This window comes from Meleagris gallopavo, chromosome Z, assembly GCF_905368555.1.
Source record: "Meleagris gallopavo chromosome Z, MGAL_WU_HG_1.1, whole genome shotgun sequence".
Lineage (NCBI taxonomy): Eukaryota > Metazoa > Chordata > Aves > Galliformes > Phasianidae > Meleagris > Meleagris gallopavo.
The window spans coordinates 41,807,123-41,829,309 of NC_139435.1; the positions used below are offsets into that span (position 1 = coordinate 41,807,123).

The following is a 22,187-nucleotide window of genomic DNA, read 5'->3' on the forward strand; positions in this document are numbered from 1 at the left end:
GAGTACTCGTTTTGTTGTAATGGTGATTCTTATTTTACTACCATAAAAGCTCTTTTGTTCTTTACTAATTAAAAAATATATATTTTTTAATAATCCATTTCTTTTTAATAATCCATTTAATCTATTCTTAATAATCCATTTTTTTTTATAATCCACTTTTTCTGCAGAGCTTACAGGATTGGTCAATGCAAAGATGTTAAAGTGTTTAGACTGATATCCTTGGGAACTGTGGAGGAGATGATGTACTTACGGCAAGTTTACAAGCAGGTAAAGTTCAGAAACTATTCAAATCAGTATTAGTATTGAGGAAAGATAAGTAGTCAAGATACAGAGAGTTGTTAGTAGTTTCTATAGCAGATTTCTGTTATAACAGTGAGGTAAAAGACTGTAAAGATATCTTTAGTATTCTTATACTATAAAACCAAGCATGTTCATACTCTACCACTGTCTATTGTATCAACATCTGCCAGAGAAATGAAAGCAAGATAGGAATTTCTGCCTTCTTCAATTGAGGATGCGTATATGACATAGATGCCAGGAAATTCTAATGTATTAGTGGAATAAACACTTCTGAAATCTCTTGTGTTGCTCTGTTTTAGCAACTTCACTGTGCAGTGGTTGGAAGTGAAAATGCTAAGCGATATTTCGAGGCAGTGCAAGGATCAAAGGAGCATCAAGGAGAACTTTTCGGCATCCATAACCTTTTCAAACTTAGGACTCATGGGTCTTGTCTTACTAAAGACATCCTGGAGGTGTGAAGTCTTTCACTTTTGCTTTGCAGTATTTGTTTTATGTTATTTCTTTCTATTTGAAGTATTTTGTCGTAATTTCAAATGGAAGCACTTTATAAAACAGAATGGTGAAACTGAAACAGTAATTGTCTGTGTAGTAGACCTCCTAATTTCTCTCTGATTTATGCCAGAAAAACTCCTCTGCATGAAACAAACAATAAAAACTTCATGCATGGATAAGTTTTATTCATCAGTCAGCTTAAACTGACCTTTCAAGCAACAATTCCCATTGTAAAATATTGTTATATTTATATTTAAGCAAAAACTGCTTAATAAAATATATTTTATAAGGCTTTATTATAAGAAAAAAGTACAGGAAGGAGATGTACAACTGAGACTTTAAGTTTTAAAAGACTATTGGCCCAGTTCCAGTGCAAATCCATTTTAAGTATGTGTATTATATATATTTCTTTCTATTCTGCATCTTTGTTGCAACAAAGTTTCTTCTTGGAATTTTATTCTAGCCTTTTTTCTATCTTTCCTTTTATATTGTTCAATTCCAATACTATGAGGTTGCTCTGAAAGTAATGCCTCCTATGTTACTTTATTGGCTCGTGATATTAGAGATGGATGTTGGTGTTGTGACAGTAGAAAATTGAACCTTCCCACTGATAGTTTGTTACATTTTTTTTTTTGTCATGTGGCAGATTGCAGCAAAGGGGAAGTCTGACAAAATGGTGATGTCTGACATGGAAATGCTTATGGAGCAAAACTGAATTCCTCTGTAGGGAAAAAGTGGCAGCCATTGACCTTTATTGACACTTGCTGAATGTTTATGGAGACCAAACATGCAAGCACAGTGAGGTAGTGAGTAGTGTATTTTAGCAACAATGCCAGTGGTTGCTTCTGCTGGTGCATATTTTTACAAGCATAGCATGCAGGCTCCTCTTGGCAAAAATGCATAGCTAATGGTGGTACCTATGTTGGAAAATAGTGTTTTGTAGATGAGAATTTGCTGCTCTATTAAATAGTATTATTGTGTTCTTTATTATAGTTTCCATGGAAATAAATAGGCGGCATTACTTTCAGAGTGATGTACATATGAGGAGGCTGGAGAGAAGCTTGTGCAATAATAATGTGCAATAGCAGTATAAGCATACCATGCAAGGCAGAAGAGTAAAATGAAGACATGACAAGATGTGATTTGGGGATATTTAGCTCAAATATTATCTAAATAAAATATGAATTATAATATGGCATCTAATATGACGATTGTAGCAGCTGTTCTGCTGTGGAAAAAAAAAAATAATTCAAAAACAGTGTATGCATAAGATGCAATTTTTGCAGTATGTAAGTTGTCCTGCAGGTTATGGGTTGAGTTGAAACAGCAGAAAATTTATTGTCAAAATGCAAAACCTTTTCTGAGGTTTGGTGATTGTGCTTTTGATACTTATACCTCTGTAGTAAAAATTATATATGTTGTTTTTTTTTTTGCTAGGCTTGCCTTCATTATCTTGAACAGGTGCTGTTTTACTTACATATGTATTTTTTCATTCTTTTAGAGGGAAGGACAAGTAGAAGCTGGAGTCATGACAGTGACTACTTTGTTAAAAGAAGAACCTCCTCAGAGCAGTTCAGAAAATGTGAGATACTTTGTGGGATACAAAGCAGAGCATGAAAGTCTGTGTAGTCTAACACCAGCAGTAGTATACTGTGAGGCTGGTAATGCTTTTGTCTGAGACTGCAGTTGCCATGTTTTATTGTCTGTTTGCCCATTGTTTTACTTATTTTGAAGCATTAAATGTCCCACTTTTCTGTATTTAAAATCGTGTATTCTTAACGTCTGTCATTACAGTATTCTGTGATCTTTACGATACTTAGGTATTGTCATTCTTAATGAAGGTTTCGCTAATATACTATTACAGAGCAACTTTATTGACTGAATAATTGCTCAGTAGTGTCTTAAAACCTGATACAACATAAAAGCCTTTTGACCAAGAAGTTATTTGAGAATCTTGCACCTACTATTTTTTGGAAGATTTTTGGTTACTTAATTAAGGTGGGGAATGCAGTTGATGTATGGTCATGGCCTTGAAATGGTCTTAAACATAAACTTTTTTAGTGTATGTTAAATACTTCCTTGTAAGCAAGGTTATATTGATTTTAATTTGTAAAACTTCTCTGCATGGGCAGAAGTTTGTATTTCCATTTGTCGTATTTTTTTGTCACAGAAATACACAGTTTTGGAGCTGTATTTTCTGTGTGTTAAGGTTGCCTCAAGGTAATTTTTGTTAAATTTCAGTGTGCCCCAAATAATTTTAGAGCAGAGTTTTAAATACTTGTAGCTCTTTTAAAATGTTAGTAACCATATACAAGGAGGTTTGCCATTGTGCTCTGATGTATTCTTAAAAAATATCTTTGCACAGTATTAATGCATGCATCGTGAGGTCACTTTTCAAACTTTTAAAAGATGAAAAGATGCAACAAACTTTGAAAAAAAAAAATACTGGTGTGGATTGGGAAAACGGAAGTTGTTTTAGCAGTCAGAAGTATACTTTATCTGAAAACATAATTTTTTATTGTTATCTTCATTATTGTTCTGCTTACGACTTTGATCTGCCAAACTTTCCACTATCTACCTGGTGTAAGTAATTGTTCCTTTTTTTTTTTTTTCTTTTCAGTGTGAACAACCAGATTGTGGGGGAACTAGAGGTCCTTCAAGCACTAAAGCGCAGTTAGAGAGAGAAGAAACTGATTTTCATGATTATTTTAGTGATGATGATATTCTGGAAATTTCCATGAAAAAAACTAACAGAAAGAAGTCTTGCAGTGCAAATAATTTAATGATAGCAAAGAGACAGCTTTCCTTAGTGCAATGTAGATTCTCTAACTTGTTGCAGAGAGAAACTGAAGCTACCAAAAGAAGTGGTAATAATAATGACTCTCACCATTCAGGTTCTGATGGCCAGGCTATAAGAGCACGTATCAACAGCAAGTGTGATTATGTTCAGAAATATGAAAGCTGTGTGCATATTTTGGAGCACAGGAAAACTGCTCAGTTACCAAATGGAACTGATAAACAAGACATGCATAAAGCAGATTGTCTTGTTTTATCAGACTCTGAAGAAGAGGTGGACAGAGAAAATGAGGATCTATGCATTTCAAGGCAAAGTGATGTAGTAATGGAAACTGAAAGCAGTTCTGAAGAAAATTGTGATGTCATCTTTCCTACCCAATTTCCAGCAGGTCCCCAAGCAATGCATACTAAAAAAATTGAAATACAGACTACAGGATCTGAAAATTGTGAAGAGTCACTAAAAGAAAAAAATGAGTTTGTACTTAAGGAAGAATGTAGACAATTTCATAGTACCGAATCAAATTTCAGCAAAATCATGTCTTTTAAAAGCATGAAAAACAGCGCAATAGATTTGAAAGGTGCAAGCGACATAAGTGATGAGTCTGATGATATTGAAATTCCCTGTCACTCCAAGTCAGGAAAGTTAAGAACATTTAGCTTCATGAAAGGGAAACAAAGGCATACACAAAGCAATGCACTAGGCAGATTCTCAAAATCTCTGCCTCAAAGGAAGAAGCCTTGGAAGAAAGAAAGAGGAAGTGATTCTCAGTATATAGATGAATTTTCATCCTTTGAAGATAACTTACAGGTTGAAAAAACTCATACTCGAGAAAAAAGCTGTAAATGTAAAAACCAGAGATGCGGAGTTCAGGTCAGATCTAAAATGCTCCATCCTATTCAGGATGGGATGCGCACCATTGCACAGATGAAGTCTGGCAATTATGCTGTGCATAGGAGTTATACACATGGAGCTCAGTTTGACCATCAGAATCAAAATGTGGAATCAATGGACAGATATTTAGGTAACTAATCACTTAACTTCCTTGTTTTTTTGTTTTGTTTTTTTTTAATCTTAAATAGTAGTGTCTCTGCTGCAGATTAAGTTCTTCCTTCTATATATCATTTTGTTAAAATAGACTAATAAACGCATTGTTAACTTACTTAATAATGTCTCTGTTGCTCTTTTTACCTGTTAGTCTAACTATTCTATCTTCCAAGGAAATGAGCTTCTCTGTAATATTTTGTTGAATATTTACTTGTCTGTTGAAAGATGCTAAGATAGATGTTTAATTAAGAATTCACAAATTTAAATACTTAAACTATAAAAGTCTGGACTGGGATGGTATGGATTTTTTATTTTCCTAAGTTTTTAATTGTGTGTGACTTGAGAGTTTGAAGTACCATGTGCAAGATTTCATTTCATTATTGACTTATCTTTAAACACAAGTATTTTAGCCATTAAACAATAGATGCTTTGAAATTTATTCTTTCTCTATCTGAAGAAGCCCCGTAATGAAATGGCAGCAGTAGCATTAAACTATCTGGATAAAGTTGATGATTGTTCTTAATTTAAGAGAGCTGAGAAACCTAGTGTTGAATGAAATTGTAGCAAAAGTTACAAGTTTCAAATAAAACTTAATGATTAATTAATGGTAGTATCTTTCTTGAGTGTAACTGTGTATCTTGAGAGTTTTGGAATAACCAAAATCTTCTATCTTTTTCATCTGATATATCAGATGGGGTTCAAGAAGTGGCGTATGTGCACTCAAATCAGAATGTGGTTGGATCAAGCAAGGCTGAGAATCACTTGAGCCGGTGGGCAATGCGAGATGTATTTGAGTTGAAGCAGTTTTCCCAGCTCCCTGCTAATATAGCAGTCTGTAGTGCCAAGGTAAAGATAAATGTTTGGGAAATGTTTTTCATTCTATTTGTATCCTCATTTTTCATCATAAAAAGTCTAACAAACTTGTTTTTCTGTTAATGGCCACCATGAATGCTCAGTGTCACTGGACGAGGAGGAGGAGGAGGCTCAAATAATGGTCCAATAAATTACCTTTGTGGGTTTTTTTGTTTTGTTTTCACATTAGTCAGCTCTGAAAGAGTTGAGAATTGTGCAGCATAGTACCCTCTGTGTGATTTTTGTGAGAGTAATGGTAGGAGTAAAGACTGAGTAGTATTTGTAATCAGATTCTGTGCCATCTTGGTGTGATTTGAAACTTCAAAATCTTCAGTTTTAGCTAGATCTAGTGAACAAAAATTGTACTTTCCACGGCACATCTGGGAATCTCTGTGGCATAGAAAGTCAAACGCAAGTCAGATTGAAGCTTTTCTTTTTCTTTTTTTAGGCTGGAAACATGGTTGCTATAATGTGTTAAATTAATGGTCACTGTAGGCTGTCCTTAATGTCTGAAATATAAAACTGGAGTTCAGTGAGAGTACTCTTGCAGCAAAATACATATTTTGTGGTTTTCATTGGTCACGCATTTTGTTTAATTACATGTGGAATACATAAAGTCCAGAATAAATTCAGGTATAGTTTGTATGGTTTTCTTCTTATTATATAATAGTTTTAATCTACTCTAATTATCTGGACACTTCGCTGTTGTTTGCCTTGTGATAAATATTTGCAGTATTCTGGGCTGATTAACAACTTAAGGCACAGACATAGAATGAGTAATTGATGGATATGCAGTTCAGTCTTCACAAACATTCTGACAATCATTACAGAAATGACAGACTTTGTCATTTGGAGTGTTGAACATCTGCAGTGGCTAGAAGAATTTCTTCCAGTGTTGCTGATGTACGTAATTAGTTGAGCCATTAGCAGGGATTTTTACACTGGAAAGATCAGACCAGACCAGCCAGTAAAAGTGAAGCCTCTTCAATTGTAGCACATTTGCATTAGATTGTCCTTTCTAAACAGAAAAGCAGGTCAAAAATACTCAGGAATACTGTGAAAAGACGCTTATTTAATGACAGTGGCTGGCAACATAAATAAAATCCAATATAAATAAATTAATACTTTTAAGGGACTACTTTGTGCAAGTGTCTGTTGATCCACATATCTCCAAAACTATTTTGAGGGAGTTCAGTTGTGTTGTTTGTGTAACTTACGTTCTATTACCTAAAGTTTGTATGACTTACAAGTATCGTAAATTAATTTATTTTGATTTACTTGTCAATCAGTTTAAGGCATTTTGGAAGCAACAGTAACAGCAGTTCTCTTGGAGACCAAATTAGGCAAGAAAAAAAAACATATCAGTAATTATGGAAAAGCTAGCCTCTTGATTTCATTTGTTTGTCTTACTTTGACATGGAGGCATTACTCTAGAAATATTCCCTAAATCACTGCCTTTTCTTAAATGTGAATCTTGGAATTCCTTGTTCTCTACTTTGAGAAAGAGCCATTATAGACTCATAGAAATCTTTGAAAAATTATCTACCTAAAAAACTACTGCTAATATTTTTCTTTCTTCATTATTTTAATTTCAGAAGATGTTCCCTGAAAAACATTCCTCTGAGAGAAACATCAGTGTTTTTGTTTCAGCCATCATCATTTTTCATTTGTTTCTCGTCGGTTTAAGGCAGAACATATCTGAGCAACTAATAGTTTTGTCCTTTAAAAATTGCTGATTTCAAGTAGAATTTTTTTTAAATTAAATTTAACAGATTAAAATGTTATTACATGGAATTTAAAACAATTACACTTTATTTTTAATATTACATCACTATCTTAGAGAAATAATTATATTATAAAACCCTGGAATGTTAACTGTTACCTGATAGTTCTTAAAAAAAAAAAAAAAAAAAAAAAAAAAAAAAATTTGTCAGCTGAAATTTCTTACTGATTTTGCTTTCTAGCATCATTATTCTAGCAATATGTCTAAAATGGTTGTGTAGCCATTATTGTTCACTTTGAATTACCACATTCTTAAATAATTTTTTTTAGTTTATCGAAGTTCTATTTGATAGCATATGAATAATGCTTTAATAATATTTATTTGATCTTAAGCATATATAATCAAATTGTCTGATTTGTAAGTACGAGTGGTCACAAAAGGATATTTTCATTTCATAGACAGGCCTCTTTTGGGCAACAGTTTAATATCCTTTGTGCTGTGCAGGTCGTTTATCTCAACTGTGTCTTCCTGCTTTGTACTGCAGTCTGTAATGAGATGTGTCTGCCTTTAAATACATTTTTTTTTCATGTAATGATCTCGGGGAAAGAGACACAGCAATGCTAAAAACCAATGAAGTATTCCATTGATGTGGATGTGCATATGTTTGGAAATACTGTTTTTCCTGCAAATCTTGAAAACTGAGTTAAACATTTCTTTCTGCTTACATATTAATCTAGAATGACAGGAGTAATAAGTGACATAATAACAAGTAATAGGAAAAAATAGTGATAAACAACTGAGACAATTTTATTTGAGAATACTGACATTTTCTTAAATTCTCAGTGTTGAATCAGCAGTTACTGTTATTTTGGCTTCACTAAATTCCTATGCCGTTTTACGTTTTAGCCATTGAAACTAAAGAACTCAAACAAAATTGTGGAAATTAGATGAATAACAGACAAATTAAGATGCTGGAAAGCAAAATTTAAAAAAAGCAATCTTGTTTTCTACCTGCAGTAGATAAAGTAGATTCACAGAATCACAGAATGACCAGGGTTGGAAGGGACCTCAAGGATCATGAATCTACAACCCCCCTGCCACATGCAGGGCCACCAACCTCCACATTTAATATTGGACCAGGCTGCCCAGGGCCCCATTCAATCTGGCCTTGAACACTTCCAGGGACAAGGCATCTACAACCTCTCTGTGCAGCCTGTCCCTTCCCCCTTGTCCTGCAGTTATCAACCCTTTCAAAGAGTTGATTCCCCTCCTGTTTGTAGGCTCACTTTAGGTTTTGAAAGGCTGCAATGAGGTCACCCCGCAGCCGCCTTTTCTCCAGACTGAACAAACAAGCTCAGCTCCCTCAACCTCTCTTTGTAGGGGAGGTGCTCCAGTTCCCTGATCATCTTTGTGGCCCTCATCTGGACCCTCTCCAACAGCTGTCTTCCTTGTACTGGGGGCTCCAGACCTGGACACAGTACTCCAGATGGGGTCTCACAAGAGCAGAGCAGATGGGGACAATCACCTCCCTGTCCCTGCTGGTCACCCCTGTTTTGATGGAGCCCAGGATACAATTTGCCTTCCAAGCCTCAAGGGCACATTGCTGGCTCATGTTAAGTTTTTCATCTATCAAAAGTCCCAGGTTTTTCTCCACAGGGCTGCTCTCAAGGACTGCTCCTTCCAGTCTGTATGGATGCCTGGGATTCCTCCGGCCCAAGTGCAAAACTTTGCACTTTGCCGTGTTGAACCTCATCAGATTCACCCGATCCCACCTTTCTAGCCTGTCGAGGTCCCTCTGAATGGCACCCCTTCCTTCTACTGTGTCAATTGCACCACTCAGCTTGATGTCGTCAGCAAACTTGCTGCACTCGAGCCAGCACTCGATTTCATCATCAATGTCACTGATAAAGATGTTAAAGAGCACCGATCCCAAGACAGACCCCTGGGGGATGCCGCTTGTTGCCGGCCTCCACCTGCATATAGAGCCATTGATGACCACCTTCTGTCTGTGGCCTCTCAATCATTTTCTTATCCATCGAGTGGTCCACCCATCAAATCCACATTCCTCCAATTTGGAGATAAGGATGTGGTGGGGGACCATGTCAAAGGCCTTGCTCAAGTCCAGGTAAATGATATTGGTCGTCTTTCCCTTGTCCACCAATGTCGTCACTCCATCTTAGAAGGCCACCAGTTTGGTCAAGCATGACCTTTCCCTGGTGAAGCTGTGCTGGCTGTCTCGGATCACATGCTCATTTCTCATGTGATCAAGCATGTCATCCAGGAGGATGGTTCCATGATATTCCCAGGCACAGAGGTGAGACTCAGCGGCCTGTAGTTCCCAGGGTCCTCCTTGCTCCATTTCTTATAAATGGGAGTGATGTAACCCTTCCTCCATTATTCTTCCATAGATTCATTAGTTCGTTATTGCTGAAGCATGAAAACTAATGTAGTAACTTAAGTTACCTACAAATTGCAGTAAATTACTAAGACAGAAAAGGATGAAAAATAATAGTAATGATAATAATGTGATTTACAGCACAAGTGCTCACCAGCCACTAACTGGTGCCTAAGCCAGACCATGAGAATCAGCGCCACCTCTCTACTTACCGCAGTTTTCTAGTTCTACATGATGTCATATGGTTTAGAATATCTTTTTGACCAGTTTAGGTCAACTGGTTCTGTCCCTGCCCAGTTCCTGGTAGTCAGCATTGTTTTTCTCCTGAAGCCAAAACAAAGCATTATATCAGATGAAAAAAATCAGCTTTGTTCAATCTGAAACCAGGACAGTCTGTTGTAAAACTCTTTTTTTCTGTGGAGATATTAGTGCAGATATACTCTCAATTTCTGTTTGTTTTTAGATGAATTGTGTAAAGTGATTAGTTTAGTTAGGATGTTCACTTTTATAATATGGTATCCTCATGTATGACCACTGAAAATTCAATTAGGTAACAGCAATCATATACTAAGTCTGCCATTGGGAAATAAAACATGATGAGAGCTCTTAAGGTCTCAGCTGTGAAAGATAAGAAAAAGTGTGAAAGTAGTAAATGTAATAATATCGAGTATGCATGAATTAGACACTGGAAATATCTATATATTGGATGATTTGTCAAAGGCAGTGCTGTCCATTTTCGGAATTCAAGAAGAATAACTATTTGAAGACAGTTTGTATATGACGATTGTAGTAACCAGTGAATGTGGCAGTGCTTTTTAATCACGTGCTCTTGAATAAACTGTTGTATTTTTTGGAAATATCTTCCCTTTACCACCAAATTCTGTGAGAATGGAATAAGTTTCTGTAACTAAGGGTGAAATGCAGCGGCATTTTCAAAGAAGAGAGGGACTGTTGTCTTGTTACAGAAGGAGTTATGAATACACAACTGTAGAGTGGATAAATGCCTTTCTTTTCAAGAATAATTTGATGGGTACTTAAAAGACTAACAGTTGTGTTTTTTTAGATAAACATGATATTAACGTAGTTAGTTTTCTGTCTTTAAGGAATAATTAGAGTTACGGGTTCTTCGTTAAAATATTGTTACCATGAATCATACCTACTATCTCATGTCTGAAAATTGTCCAAATTCTGTTGGCCACAACTGGCCCTGTCCAATCAATCAATGTAGATTTTGAGAATAAGAGACAGAAGAGTGGAACTTGCTGTTGTATGATAATCTCCCCTAAACAGCTGGTGTTTCCGGTAGCACTGTTCATGTGGAAGGTGCTGGAGCATCACTGAACAGACACCTGTTTGACAGAGGTGCTAAAGAGCCTCAGTAGTTAAAACAAAACCAGAGATTTTTGTTCTGTGACGATTTACAGCTGATAGCTGAAAAAATTTTGGAGGAAGATTATCCCTCATTAGAGTATAACAGTGGATTTAAAGTAATTTCCACTAGACCGATCCTCTGTAGTTCTCAAAATACATTGGACATTTCAGAACCTAAGTGTCTCTGACCAGTCAGACGTATCTCTTAGGTTGTAGTTTGTAGTCCTAAACTGAGGACAGAAATCAAAGTCAGCTGTCTGGTACCATCCGGCACAGTGTATTACGTCAGGTTTCAGTGTTTAGTTACAGTGAAAGTAGAAAATGCCTGTAGTTTATTGTGACAGATAGTGAATATTACTGAAAGGTAGTCTTTGTTCCTTCCTTATTCATTTGACATGAAGACACAAAAGACATTTAATCTGCTGTTTCACGGTTATATGTAATAAGTGATCTTCTGTAGAAGTGTAAGGATGACAGTTATATTAGATATACTAGAGTAAGTAACCTGGTTTTCCCACATTTTCTGTGTAGCTTTTAAGCTGATTGAATGACATACAGTCATTTTTGTTCTGCATTTTAGTTTCAGTTCAAATCTGTTTATAAGTCTGTGCAAATAGACTTGGTTAGAAACTCCCATCAAATGAGTGGGAGAGTCGCTTCATCTATTAAGAAAATACTTGGTGTTCAGCTATCTTCAGGTATTGAAGAAAGATATTGGAAACAAAAACTTGTAAAATAAAAAATGTGAATGAAATCTGTTGACCAGACTTCATGTTCTTTTAAAACCACAATATAATCTTTAGAGTAGATGTAAAGTCATTTTAATCTTCAAAAAAATGATAACAAAAAGTCATTCATGGGATACTTTCTTAATAATTCTTCTGACATTATTAATATTGTGGATGAAAATGAAAGTTATATCATATTCTCGAAGTTCTTAATAATCTATTAGGTATTTCTAGAGTATTTTTTTCCAAGTGTGTTCCAGGCTATAAAACTGCATGCAGCATAGGAGCTTGTTACCTAGTTTTTCAAGTATCTTACACTATTTTCTGAGAAGCTTTTTCTTGCATACATTAAGAAGTAGAAGCTTCTGAGGGCCAAGATTAAATATCTTCTTATAATGTTTCTCATCTATGCAGAATTAAATGACTGCATTCCTTAATTTCTTATAGGTTTTTTGTGTTAATTGACAAAAACAACCTGTGTGAAATATTTTACAGAGGTACAGAATTGTGAAGTAGACTTCCTTTACTTCCTGTAAAACTGAACTTATGAATTATTTCTTCAGTGAGAATCTGGCAGACATGGAGGGCGTTGGAGTATGGGGAAGATTTTACAGAAGGCTTGGTCATTTTATAAAAAAGTCAAAAATATGATCTGGGCATACTGAATAGTTTGAAAAATTGATTATATCCTGTATTACAGCTAACTTGCACTTCCTAATGTGTGAAAAACTGTTAGTCACATAGAACTTTTACTGTACCTGTTGAATATGTGGAGTCCTTTATTTTAGTCAAATGCATATTTTCAATTTAAGATTACTTAGTTTTTACTGAAAAGAAATGTACAAAGACAGCCATTCAATGAAGGATTAATCACTATGGCAACAGAAACGTGGTGACTGGAAAGGGGGAGGATGCATTCTCCCCTCTGCTTCCTGCCAGCTGTCATATTCAACCTCTGTGGCATGAATTCAGGCCAAAATATAGACTGTGACTAGCTCTAAGAAACTATATCTGTATTTTTGTAAATTGGTACAAGAATCTCACTGTAAAAAAAGACTTAATCCTCTGAGTTAGATGACAGACGTTTGGCAGTCTTGCCGATGTTTGACAGAGATGCTTTGTAGTAAAACCTGGATTAATGGTAAACCCTTCTTTATGTTATTGCAATGTGGTGTAAATGAGAGAACTAAGCATGCTGACAGACTAAGAAAAAACATGCTCTTTGTATTTCCAATGCAGGTTTAAGTGCTGTTGAGAATGCTGTAAATACAAAAGTTGTGTTATTGAGAAGTCCTCTTTATCATATCTGTATTATACTTACATTTTGTAGATTATTTAAATGAAGACTTTGTATCAGTTCTACTAACTCTGATTGCAGTTTGTTTGTACAGCTTTCAGATTCAACACGTTTAGATAATAGTTAACAATAAGTAGGCTTTTAGGAGATAATATTCCCTTATCCTTGCTCTTCTGGATAGGGAAGACTCAGCTTTAAAATAATTGTTCCCAAATGTCTGACCTATAATGTTGCTTTATTGACATTACTGCTTCACTTCAATGGAATTAACTATTTCAATATCATTTTTTAACCATATTTTTAAATAGGATGAATTCATACGTGATATTCCGTGAAGCATGTTGTTGCATTATCTGTGTGGTGTGTTGGGCTGATTTCTTGATTTGGTGCTGTTGAATGAAGGAGTAGGAGTACAAAGGAAATCCAGACTTCTGCTGGAATAAATGATTGCCTTAGCTTTGAATTCTGAGACAGGCTGACTATCTCTTTTCATCACAACAGTAACAAGTATGTTAACTTATGGTAAGGTGTTCAGTGCAAAATAATGTGATAAGGTTTATAGACGTTTATTCTGTTTACAAGTCAATAAATTAAATGAAACTGCTCCAGTGAGAAATTTTTGCAGTGCAAATTGGAGAAGAAACAGTGTTACTCAGAAGTTAAAGCAGAACAAAGAGAAAACAGTCCATCCTCAACTGATGTAGTAGTCTATTTTCCACTAGCAAGCAAAATATAGAATTTATTGAGTCCTTGCTCTACATTTAGATGTGTAAAAAAGCTGACCGTGACAAGCAAGGGAAACTTACTACATATTAATCCAATAAATTCATCAGTAGGTATAGCTTAACACTCATCTCTCTGTACTCTGATAAATATAAAAGAGTATTCCCCACTTTGTGCGTTGGCAGAATATTTTGGTGAAGTAGTTGGAAATGGGATAAACCTAACGTTTTGGATGTTATTTCAGTGATTATTCTGCTGATATCTTTGTCATGGAATTCACAGCCAGCGTCCTGAGTAGTTTTGTTTAGTTCGTAAAGTTTGTTCAGTTCGTAAAGTATAATTGTCCTAGAATATTTTAGAATTTCAAGGTAGATTAGCTTTTCATTGATTTTGACTGAGGACCTCATTTTTAGATAAGCTACATGGCATTTTTAAAGACACTATTATACTTTGTTTTCCTTGATAGATAAAATAGTTTAGGAATAAATTCTTGTTTGATATGAGTATGTATAGAAGAGAAAAGATGAGACCAAGGTTGGACAGTCAGGTAACAAGCATTTCAGAGTATTTATGTATGAAATGACCTGACAAGTATAGAATATGTCAACAAAATAAGAACAATGTCTAAAAATAGCATATGTTCAAGAACAGCTTATAGAAAGGTCATAATAGTAGTAGATTATATTATCCAGAACACTCCCAGGAAAAAGCACAGAAATGTATAAGGAAAAAAATGTATAAGGAAAAAAAAAGCTGAAATAATACAGAGTTATAACTAGTATAGACAGTGTCTATATGGAAATGGAGTGAGAATCACTTGGTCCGAGTAATGATAATTGCCCTAGTGATACTCACTGGAACACAATGTATCTGAAAAGTCTTCTGATTTTCCAGGTTTTGAGGATGGTGGAAGAATACAAACTATTTTATTAGTTGTTGCAAGCTGAGTTACTTTCCAGGACAATTATACTGAATTCAGTATTTTCATACTTTTTGTAAATCAGGTAACTGCAACACAACTGAAGCTTTGAGAAGACCTTTCTTGTTTGTAGAAATGAAACCAAACAATGAAAATGTGCAGTGGATGCTATCCTGGACATCTGGTAGTGCTGATTTCATGTGTGGAGAAAAGACAGTAAAACTGTTTCAGTTGTGTGTCAAATGGAAACTGCTGCTGAAAATTGTATCTGCCAAGATACTACCATAAAATAATACTTGAGTGAGGCAGTGAAAAAGAGGAAGATACTGCGATATCATAAAATTGTTTAAGGTAGAAGGAATCTTTAAAGGTCATTCAGTCCAACTCCCATGCAGTGAACAGGAACATGCACAGCTAGATCAGGTTGCTCGGAGCTTGGTCCAGCCTGGTCTTGAATGTCTCCAAGGACAGGGCATCCACTACGTCTCTGGGCAGCCTGTTCCAGAGACTCACTGCACTTATCATTGAAAAGAAAAACAAACAAACAAAAAAACCTTTTTTCTTATATCCAATCTGAATCTCCCTTATAATTTGAAACTATTTCCCTTTGTCCTGTCATAACAGACTCTGCTGAAGTCTGTCCCCTTCTTCCTTATAATCCCCCTTTTGGATAATGAAAGGCCATTATTGGGTCTTCCCAGAGAAGGCTTCTCCTCTCCAGGCTGTGTCTTTCCAGCTATCTCAATCTGTCCAAATTGGGGAGTTGTTTCTCCCCTTGGATCATTTCTGTGGCCCTTCTCTGGATGTGCTCTCACAGATCCGTGTCTCTCCTGTACTGAGGAGTCCACATCTGGATGCAATACTCTTGAGGCCTCATCAGTTCAGGGTAGAAAGGCAGAATCACCTTCTTGGATCACATTTCTTTCGATGCAGCCCAGAATATGATTGGCTTTGTGGGCTGTGAGGGCACATTGCTGGCTCCTGTCCAGCTTCCCATCTACCAGTACCCCCAAGTCTTTTTCAGCAGGGCTGTACTCAATTCCTTTCATCCCCTGGCTTGTACTGGTAGTGAGGGTTGCCTAGGTCCAGGTGCAAGATCTTGCATTTGGATTTGTTGAACCTCATGACGTTTACTCAAGCCATCACTCAAGCCTATCTAGGTCTGTCTGGATGGTATCCAGTCCCTCTGGTGCGTTGGCCACACCCTACAGCTTGTTGTCATCAGCAAACCTGCTGTGGGTGCGCTTGACCCCCCTGTCAGTGTCACTGATGAAGATATTGAAGAGTATTGGTCCCAGCACTGACCCCTGTTGGACACCACTCATCACTGATCTCCATTCAGACATTGAGCCATTGGCCACCACTCCTTGGGTATAATCTGACAGGCAACTCTTCATCCATCAAACAGTTCATCTGTCAAATTCATATCTTCCCAATTTGGAGAGAAGATTGTTACAGAGGACAGTGTCCAAAGCTTTAATGAAGCCATACAGCTGTGGTTGAGGAGTAGTTACACACGTTTTCAGATTCAGATTTCTGAAGGAACTTAATTATCTTCAAAGCCTGATGACTTGAGGAATTGCTGCAGGCATAAGAAAAAAAAGTATCATCCTTGAATGTTTGTACCTCTTTTTCTCTGCTCATCTCATTCTTGGACTCTGCTCTTCTGCTCTGTCGCATGTTTTTGTCTTATTGAACTTAGAAGGATGATCACGTTCTCTATTGCTTTACTTGAAGAGACTGTGACTTTCCCCTTCCTTTCTGCAGACTTAACGTGACCAGTCGTGTGAATGCTCATACATTTGTATTCATTGCCATAGAATGTAAAGATGCCTTTTTATGCCTTAAGTATTAATAACATATGAAGAGGTTCCATCAAAGAGAAAAATCAGTTTGGATATGTGTATGTTACTCTAAAAACTCTTAACTACAGCAGGAGCTACACAGAACAAACAGGTTCAAGAGCTGTTGCAGATTCAAGACGGAGTAGAAGTGACTTAAATTTCTGGTTGATTTTCAACTGAATGTCTCCATTCTACTAGAGAAGAATTAATCTTAATTGTCTACTGGTATAGAATTCTAAAGATGTAGAGGCTTCCATATATGCTGGTCTCTTGATTACAGTTTGTATGTAACTTAACTTAAAGAAATGGAAACTCATTACTGACAACCAAAACCTTATCATTTAAAGAATAAGAGACATACCTAACAAATGAAGAAGGAATGAAGAATACCTTCTGTAGTAGAAAAGGTAGATGTATTGTGATTAAAATTGAAAACTCAAAAGTTACATGGAATATGGAAAGTAGAAGTGAAAGCTTTCTCTGGCATGTTCTTTCATGAGGGATAAAAGTCCAGAGGTTTTCTGAGTACTTTTATAAGTATGTATTTTCTGTACATTTACATAATGATCAGTTTTCTTTCCTGTTGCATTATGTGGAAGCATCTTTAGAGCTAGTGCAGTAAATGAAGAGGGGTTAAGTGTAATAAGTGTAAGATGGAAAGACACATCTGTGCTTTTTCACATTATTTTCTCTAGTTTACAGTAGTGTTTTGTAATTTCATTTTACTGTTATTTTTCCCATTTCCTGGGATATTTACCTCAGTATAACATTTTTTCATATAATTTTTTGAAACCAAAAACCATTATTTTTGCAAAATAACTTGCATTTGTGGCCCTTTGTATGTCTTATATTTGTAAATAATGTACATAAATTGTCTATTTCTCCTGAACTGCACGTGGAGATGTTCTTGAGGAAGAGGAATTGCTAAGTTTTCTAGAAAGTAGTAAAATTATCACAGTTAATAATACAATAATTCATTAGTAGATCCTGTCTTCTTATATAGAAAGAATTTGTTTTCCCCTTCCTATAACTCAGAAAGGAGAAAAGGTGAAGAATGCAGTAGTATATAAAGGTTGCTGGTATTTCAATGTATATGCACATAATTACTGGACTTCAGAGAAATTATGTGGTCAGGATTAAGGAAAACATCCACTCTGAGCAGTGGAAATTTCAGAGTGTGCACTGCAAATACATAGTCTTTGTTCAGTATTCAATAAAGATAAACTGCTTTCATTACTGTTATCAATCCCTTTTTTTAAGTACCTTTAACACATATTCTATGATATTTTAATTCCTTTAGGTTTATATCACATATATTACAGAGGGCTAATTAGAAGATGTGCTATGCAATACATGAAAAACACATTCTTAGTATACAGTATGTTTGTGTTTGATGACGTAAAGTTTGGCAAGAATTATGTTGGACTTCTAAACTGTGGTTTTAGTTGTCATTTGGAATAGCTTGTCCATAGTTGTGTATTTGAAATTTTTAGACATACTTACATTTTAAAGTGAGAGAAAAATATATTATTACTCATTTAGGTACTAGTGGAACCTTCGTTCCAGGAGCAAAAGTTTCTCTTGCTATTTCTGCAATCTGAGTTTTTTGGTGGTTCTTCCTTTCTTTGTGTTACAGTTAACATTTTCTGTAGTTACTTGTATTGATTTAGAGGAGGGAAAAGAAGTTCTTATCTATTGTACACTTTCTGTTAAATAACTATTTATTTCCATTTCTGATATATGCTTATGGACCAATTGTCTTTCATGGTTTCCAGTAATAACCTGAAAACACACAGTCTTCTGATTTTACATCAGTAGCATGGTCTTCTGAGAAGTTCAATAACACTTCTAGTAAATTAATTAATGTACAGTTTTATAAGTTGAGCAATGGTAAGGCACACTTCTAATGCGCAGAATGCTTCTTTTGGGAAGGATTTCTGTTTCTTTTATTTGATTCTTCTGGTCTTTTTAATTAATAAAGGGCCTCTTATTCAAAAGTATGAATACGTTGTTAAATGTATTACCATTAGTGATGTAAGAACAACTGTCCAGGGTTCCTACCTGAGTCCACTTCCATTAATTTCAGTCTTGGCAAAATTGCTTAAGGTGTATGACATATGTGACAGTACAGGTGCTCAAAACTAGGGCTTATGAATCTGAATCCTATGTTGATGTAATTTCATCTAGGAGCTTTGATATAATGGAATACACAATGGTTTGATGGTAGAGAAAGAACTGTTGGTAGAGTTTTAAGGTAGTTTTTGTCATAAAATAGGTTTGGTGAGTTAGAAGGCAGTTAGAAAGGGAAGCATGAAAAAAGTGGCTTCTGAGTGGGAAGAATCAGTGCAGAGTTAACAAGTAACACATGATGTCATATTCAAAAGAAAGCAAAATAGTGCTGTGTTGGAAGTTTCCACTTCTTTAATAACAGTGCTAGGAGAAGGAAACAAAATTTTTTCATCTAGAGGCACAGAAACCTAAACTGTACTTAACCATGTATTGTTCAGAATAACAAACTTCAGATTGGACCTTTAAGATACCATTGAGACATCTCAGTGACCTGTTTAAAGATAAAAAAAATCAGTGGTTGGGGCTGTATTTAAACGGACAAATCTTCAACAACATTTTCAAGTTCAATTGAGTCATTTGTATTTCAGCCTGTGCACTATTTAAGCAACTAGCTTTTGTTTTAGAGAGCTGTGATAAGATTTTCGAAAAATAAAGTGAAAATACAGGAGCCACTAGCATTAGCTATTGCAGATCGTGTTAACTTGTAACTTGTATCAGGTAATTTGTTCCTACTAGCCTTCTTTACCTTCATGAAAAAATCTCTGAGCAGCTAATTTGGGTAGAAGAAAAGAAACTGTGTGTATGCAGTGGTATTTTGCTGTTGTTTTCTCAGGTTTAGCAATGCTGTTCACTCCACTTAAGTTTTGTACTTCCAGAATTGAATATGTTATTTGTAAAGTTATTTGTAATTAGCAAGATTTTTGACAGTATTTTTGATTCTTTAAAAAGATAACTAATTTTATGACTAATATTGTGTTAACAGAACATGTCTTTTTTTCCTCAAAGAGCTTTTTAATTTCTGCATTTGAACAGATGTATAAACTGAAGTTTATATACTTTGGTTTTGTTTAATAAGAGGCAGATAAATATACTTTTTGGAGGATTTAAAATACTTGTAAGGCAGGCATTGACATGATTGGGGTTGTATTCTACAATAAAGTGATACAATCCTGATTTCCTGAAAGAGTGACAAGTACACTAGATCTTGTTACGCTGAAGTCTGAATGCTTAAAATACATTTTATAAAAAAAATTCCATCAAAATATATTTATTTTAAAACTCACATTGCTTTGTTCAATATTATTCATGCATATCATTTTTTTAAGTTAATAGTTTATATAGTGTGCAGAATTACGAAATAACTATAGAATATATGCCGTAGATGATATCTGCTATTTCAGTGTTAATTTTGTTGCTATTATCAGAGCGTCACTAGAAGATTTTTTTAATCTTAATGGGAGACTTGATTTCAGTTTTGTTTACGATAATTTAATATTGCAATTAAATTGTGATATTTGGAGTTCCTCATGTAGCTTAAACAGAGAGAAATTATGCCTGTAGGTCCCTTAGTTTTAACATCTTTCTCTATGCTAGTTTGAGGTTATTTGCCGAAGTAATGGATTGAGAACAGCTGTAAGACCCTAAAGCAGAAGAACATTTTCAACAGCCCATGGAATTAAAGGAAGTGGGTGTGAATCAAACAGAGACACATTGCAAAGAAACGTAGATCCAAAACCAAATTTTGAACTGCAAGTGACAAGATGTGAACAGTTTGTTTTTTCGTCTTTCGGACAGTATCTATAAGGGGACAGAGGATATTGCTAAGCAGTTCTTTTTTTTTTCTTGACTTATTATTGGAGAAAAAAATAATCTGTTTTGCCCCATTATCAAATACGTAATATAACTTTCATATTCCTTTTGGGGAGCGGAGAAATGGTCACAAGGATTTAGGAGTTTCTGAATTGACTGTCAGTGTATGATGGATCAATATGTAACACAGACTTCTTGAATTCTCTTAATGGCCAATATGGTTAGGATTGACTTTCTCCATTTAGGAATCATTGTAACTGCTACAGTATGCTTTAATCTTATCTGTATCATAGTTTAAGTACAATGTGTAGTTGTTTCCTCTTCATTTTCAGACAAGCGTAGTAACGCTTTCCAAGGTATCTTTACAACTCTGATTATATTTGTTAGAGGTTTTGATATTAACAAAAATGTTCTTACCTTAACTTTGATACCTATATGATTATTTATGTGATTACACATAAACATATATCTTACCTTATTAATAATATTCATTTGGTAGTTTTACTTTGAGTGTTCAATTACTACAGTTAGTTATAACTATATATTGTGCACAAATTGTAAAACACGTTAGTAAGCAGAAAGTGGTGAATCTAAATAATCCTAGATTTTGCTAAATAAATCCAGGAAGATACTATATATCTATTTGGAGTGCAACTCACAGACACATACTTCTTTTTTATCTTAGAATAGTATTTGGAGCTTCTGATATTAAGTACTTTTGTAACACTTGTTAATGCTATAGAGAACTTAATGATCTTTCGTAACATTTTTGGGAAAAAAAAAAAAACACTTTACTCTTAGGGAACTAAGACTTCCCTTCACTGTCGCAAGGAAGCATGTAATACAGTAAGGAGCTTTCAGTGGATCTCTGAATCCCAGTCTTAGTGCACAAATTGTAAAGTCCGTGTGAAGACAGGAGCAGTCATAACATCATCCTGTCAGACACAGCTGTTTTGACAATTTGCATTTCTTATTTTGCTAGAAAGCTGAAGAGAAGCCAGATGAAGTGATAGCAGGGAAGAACATTATGAAGACAGAGCATGGAATTATGGTGAACAGTAACCAACATAACCTGTACATTTTGCATCCAGTGATCCAAAGAGACACTAAAGTACACAGAGTGGGTTCAGTCACCTTCTTGGTTGGAAAGACACCCAAAGAAATCCGCAGGTGAGACTCCTGTGATGAGAAGAAAGTAAAATTCTAAGTCTGAAAAATTAATGTTCTCTATGTTTCTACTTTCCCTTGGGAATTCTGATGTTCTTGTTTTTGTTTGGTGGGTTTTTTTTTGTGGCAAAAGCAGAACTAAACAGGAAACTTCCACTCTAACTTTACAGAAAGAAACATAATTGATTAACAAAATGAATTTAACCCACAAGTCAGTTTAATTTGTTGATTTGATCTGTCACACATTACATCGCTGTGCAGATGTCATCACCACAGTATTCATGGCATATGCACCATGCAATATAACGAACTAATGCTTAAGCAGTATAGAAACAGCAAATTTTTATAGTGGCAGCCTCTAATAGCTTACTGGTTTTGTCTAGATTTCATCACTTTCATTAAAAGACTGTAAAAAGAATAAACATTTTATATATTTTTTTAATGTGGAGCTTAATGGTTTTTGATACTTTTTTAATAAGTTAATAAGATTTAATAATATCCCTTGGAAAATTAAGAGTTTTTCTATCTCCTCACTTTTCCTTTTTCCCCGGGCAGTTGCTATTAGTAATACTAATGCTTAATTTCCATTGGTACATAGATAAAAATTCAGTAACAAAAACCAGGTGATATGTGGAAAAACAAAGGAAAAAACTGTT

The 22,187-nt window shown here is 35.2% G+C and overlaps 1 protein-coding gene across 2 annotated transcripts in view; it reads left to right on the forward strand.

The window, feature by feature from the left end:
- Positions 1 to 22,187, forward strand: part of ERCC6L2 (ERCC excision repair 6 like 2) — a 52,540-nt gene that overhangs the window by 20,669 nt on the left and 9,684 nt on the right. For both annotated transcript variants that reach the window (XM_085212787.1, XM_085212788.1), the window contains exons 13-18: positions 168 to 267; positions 600 to 752; positions 2,294 to 2,374; positions 3,413 to 4,610; positions 5,325 to 5,479; positions 21,347 to 21,534. In XM_085212787.1, coding sequence (XP_085068913.1) covers positions 168 to 267; positions 600 to 752; positions 2,294 to 2,374; positions 3,413 to 4,610; positions 5,325 to 5,479; positions 21,347 to 21,534 — 1,875 coding nt within the window. The remainder of the gene's footprint in view (positions 1 to 167; positions 268 to 599; positions 753 to 2,293; positions 2,375 to 3,412; positions 4,611 to 5,324; positions 5,480 to 21,346; positions 21,535 to 22,187) is intronic.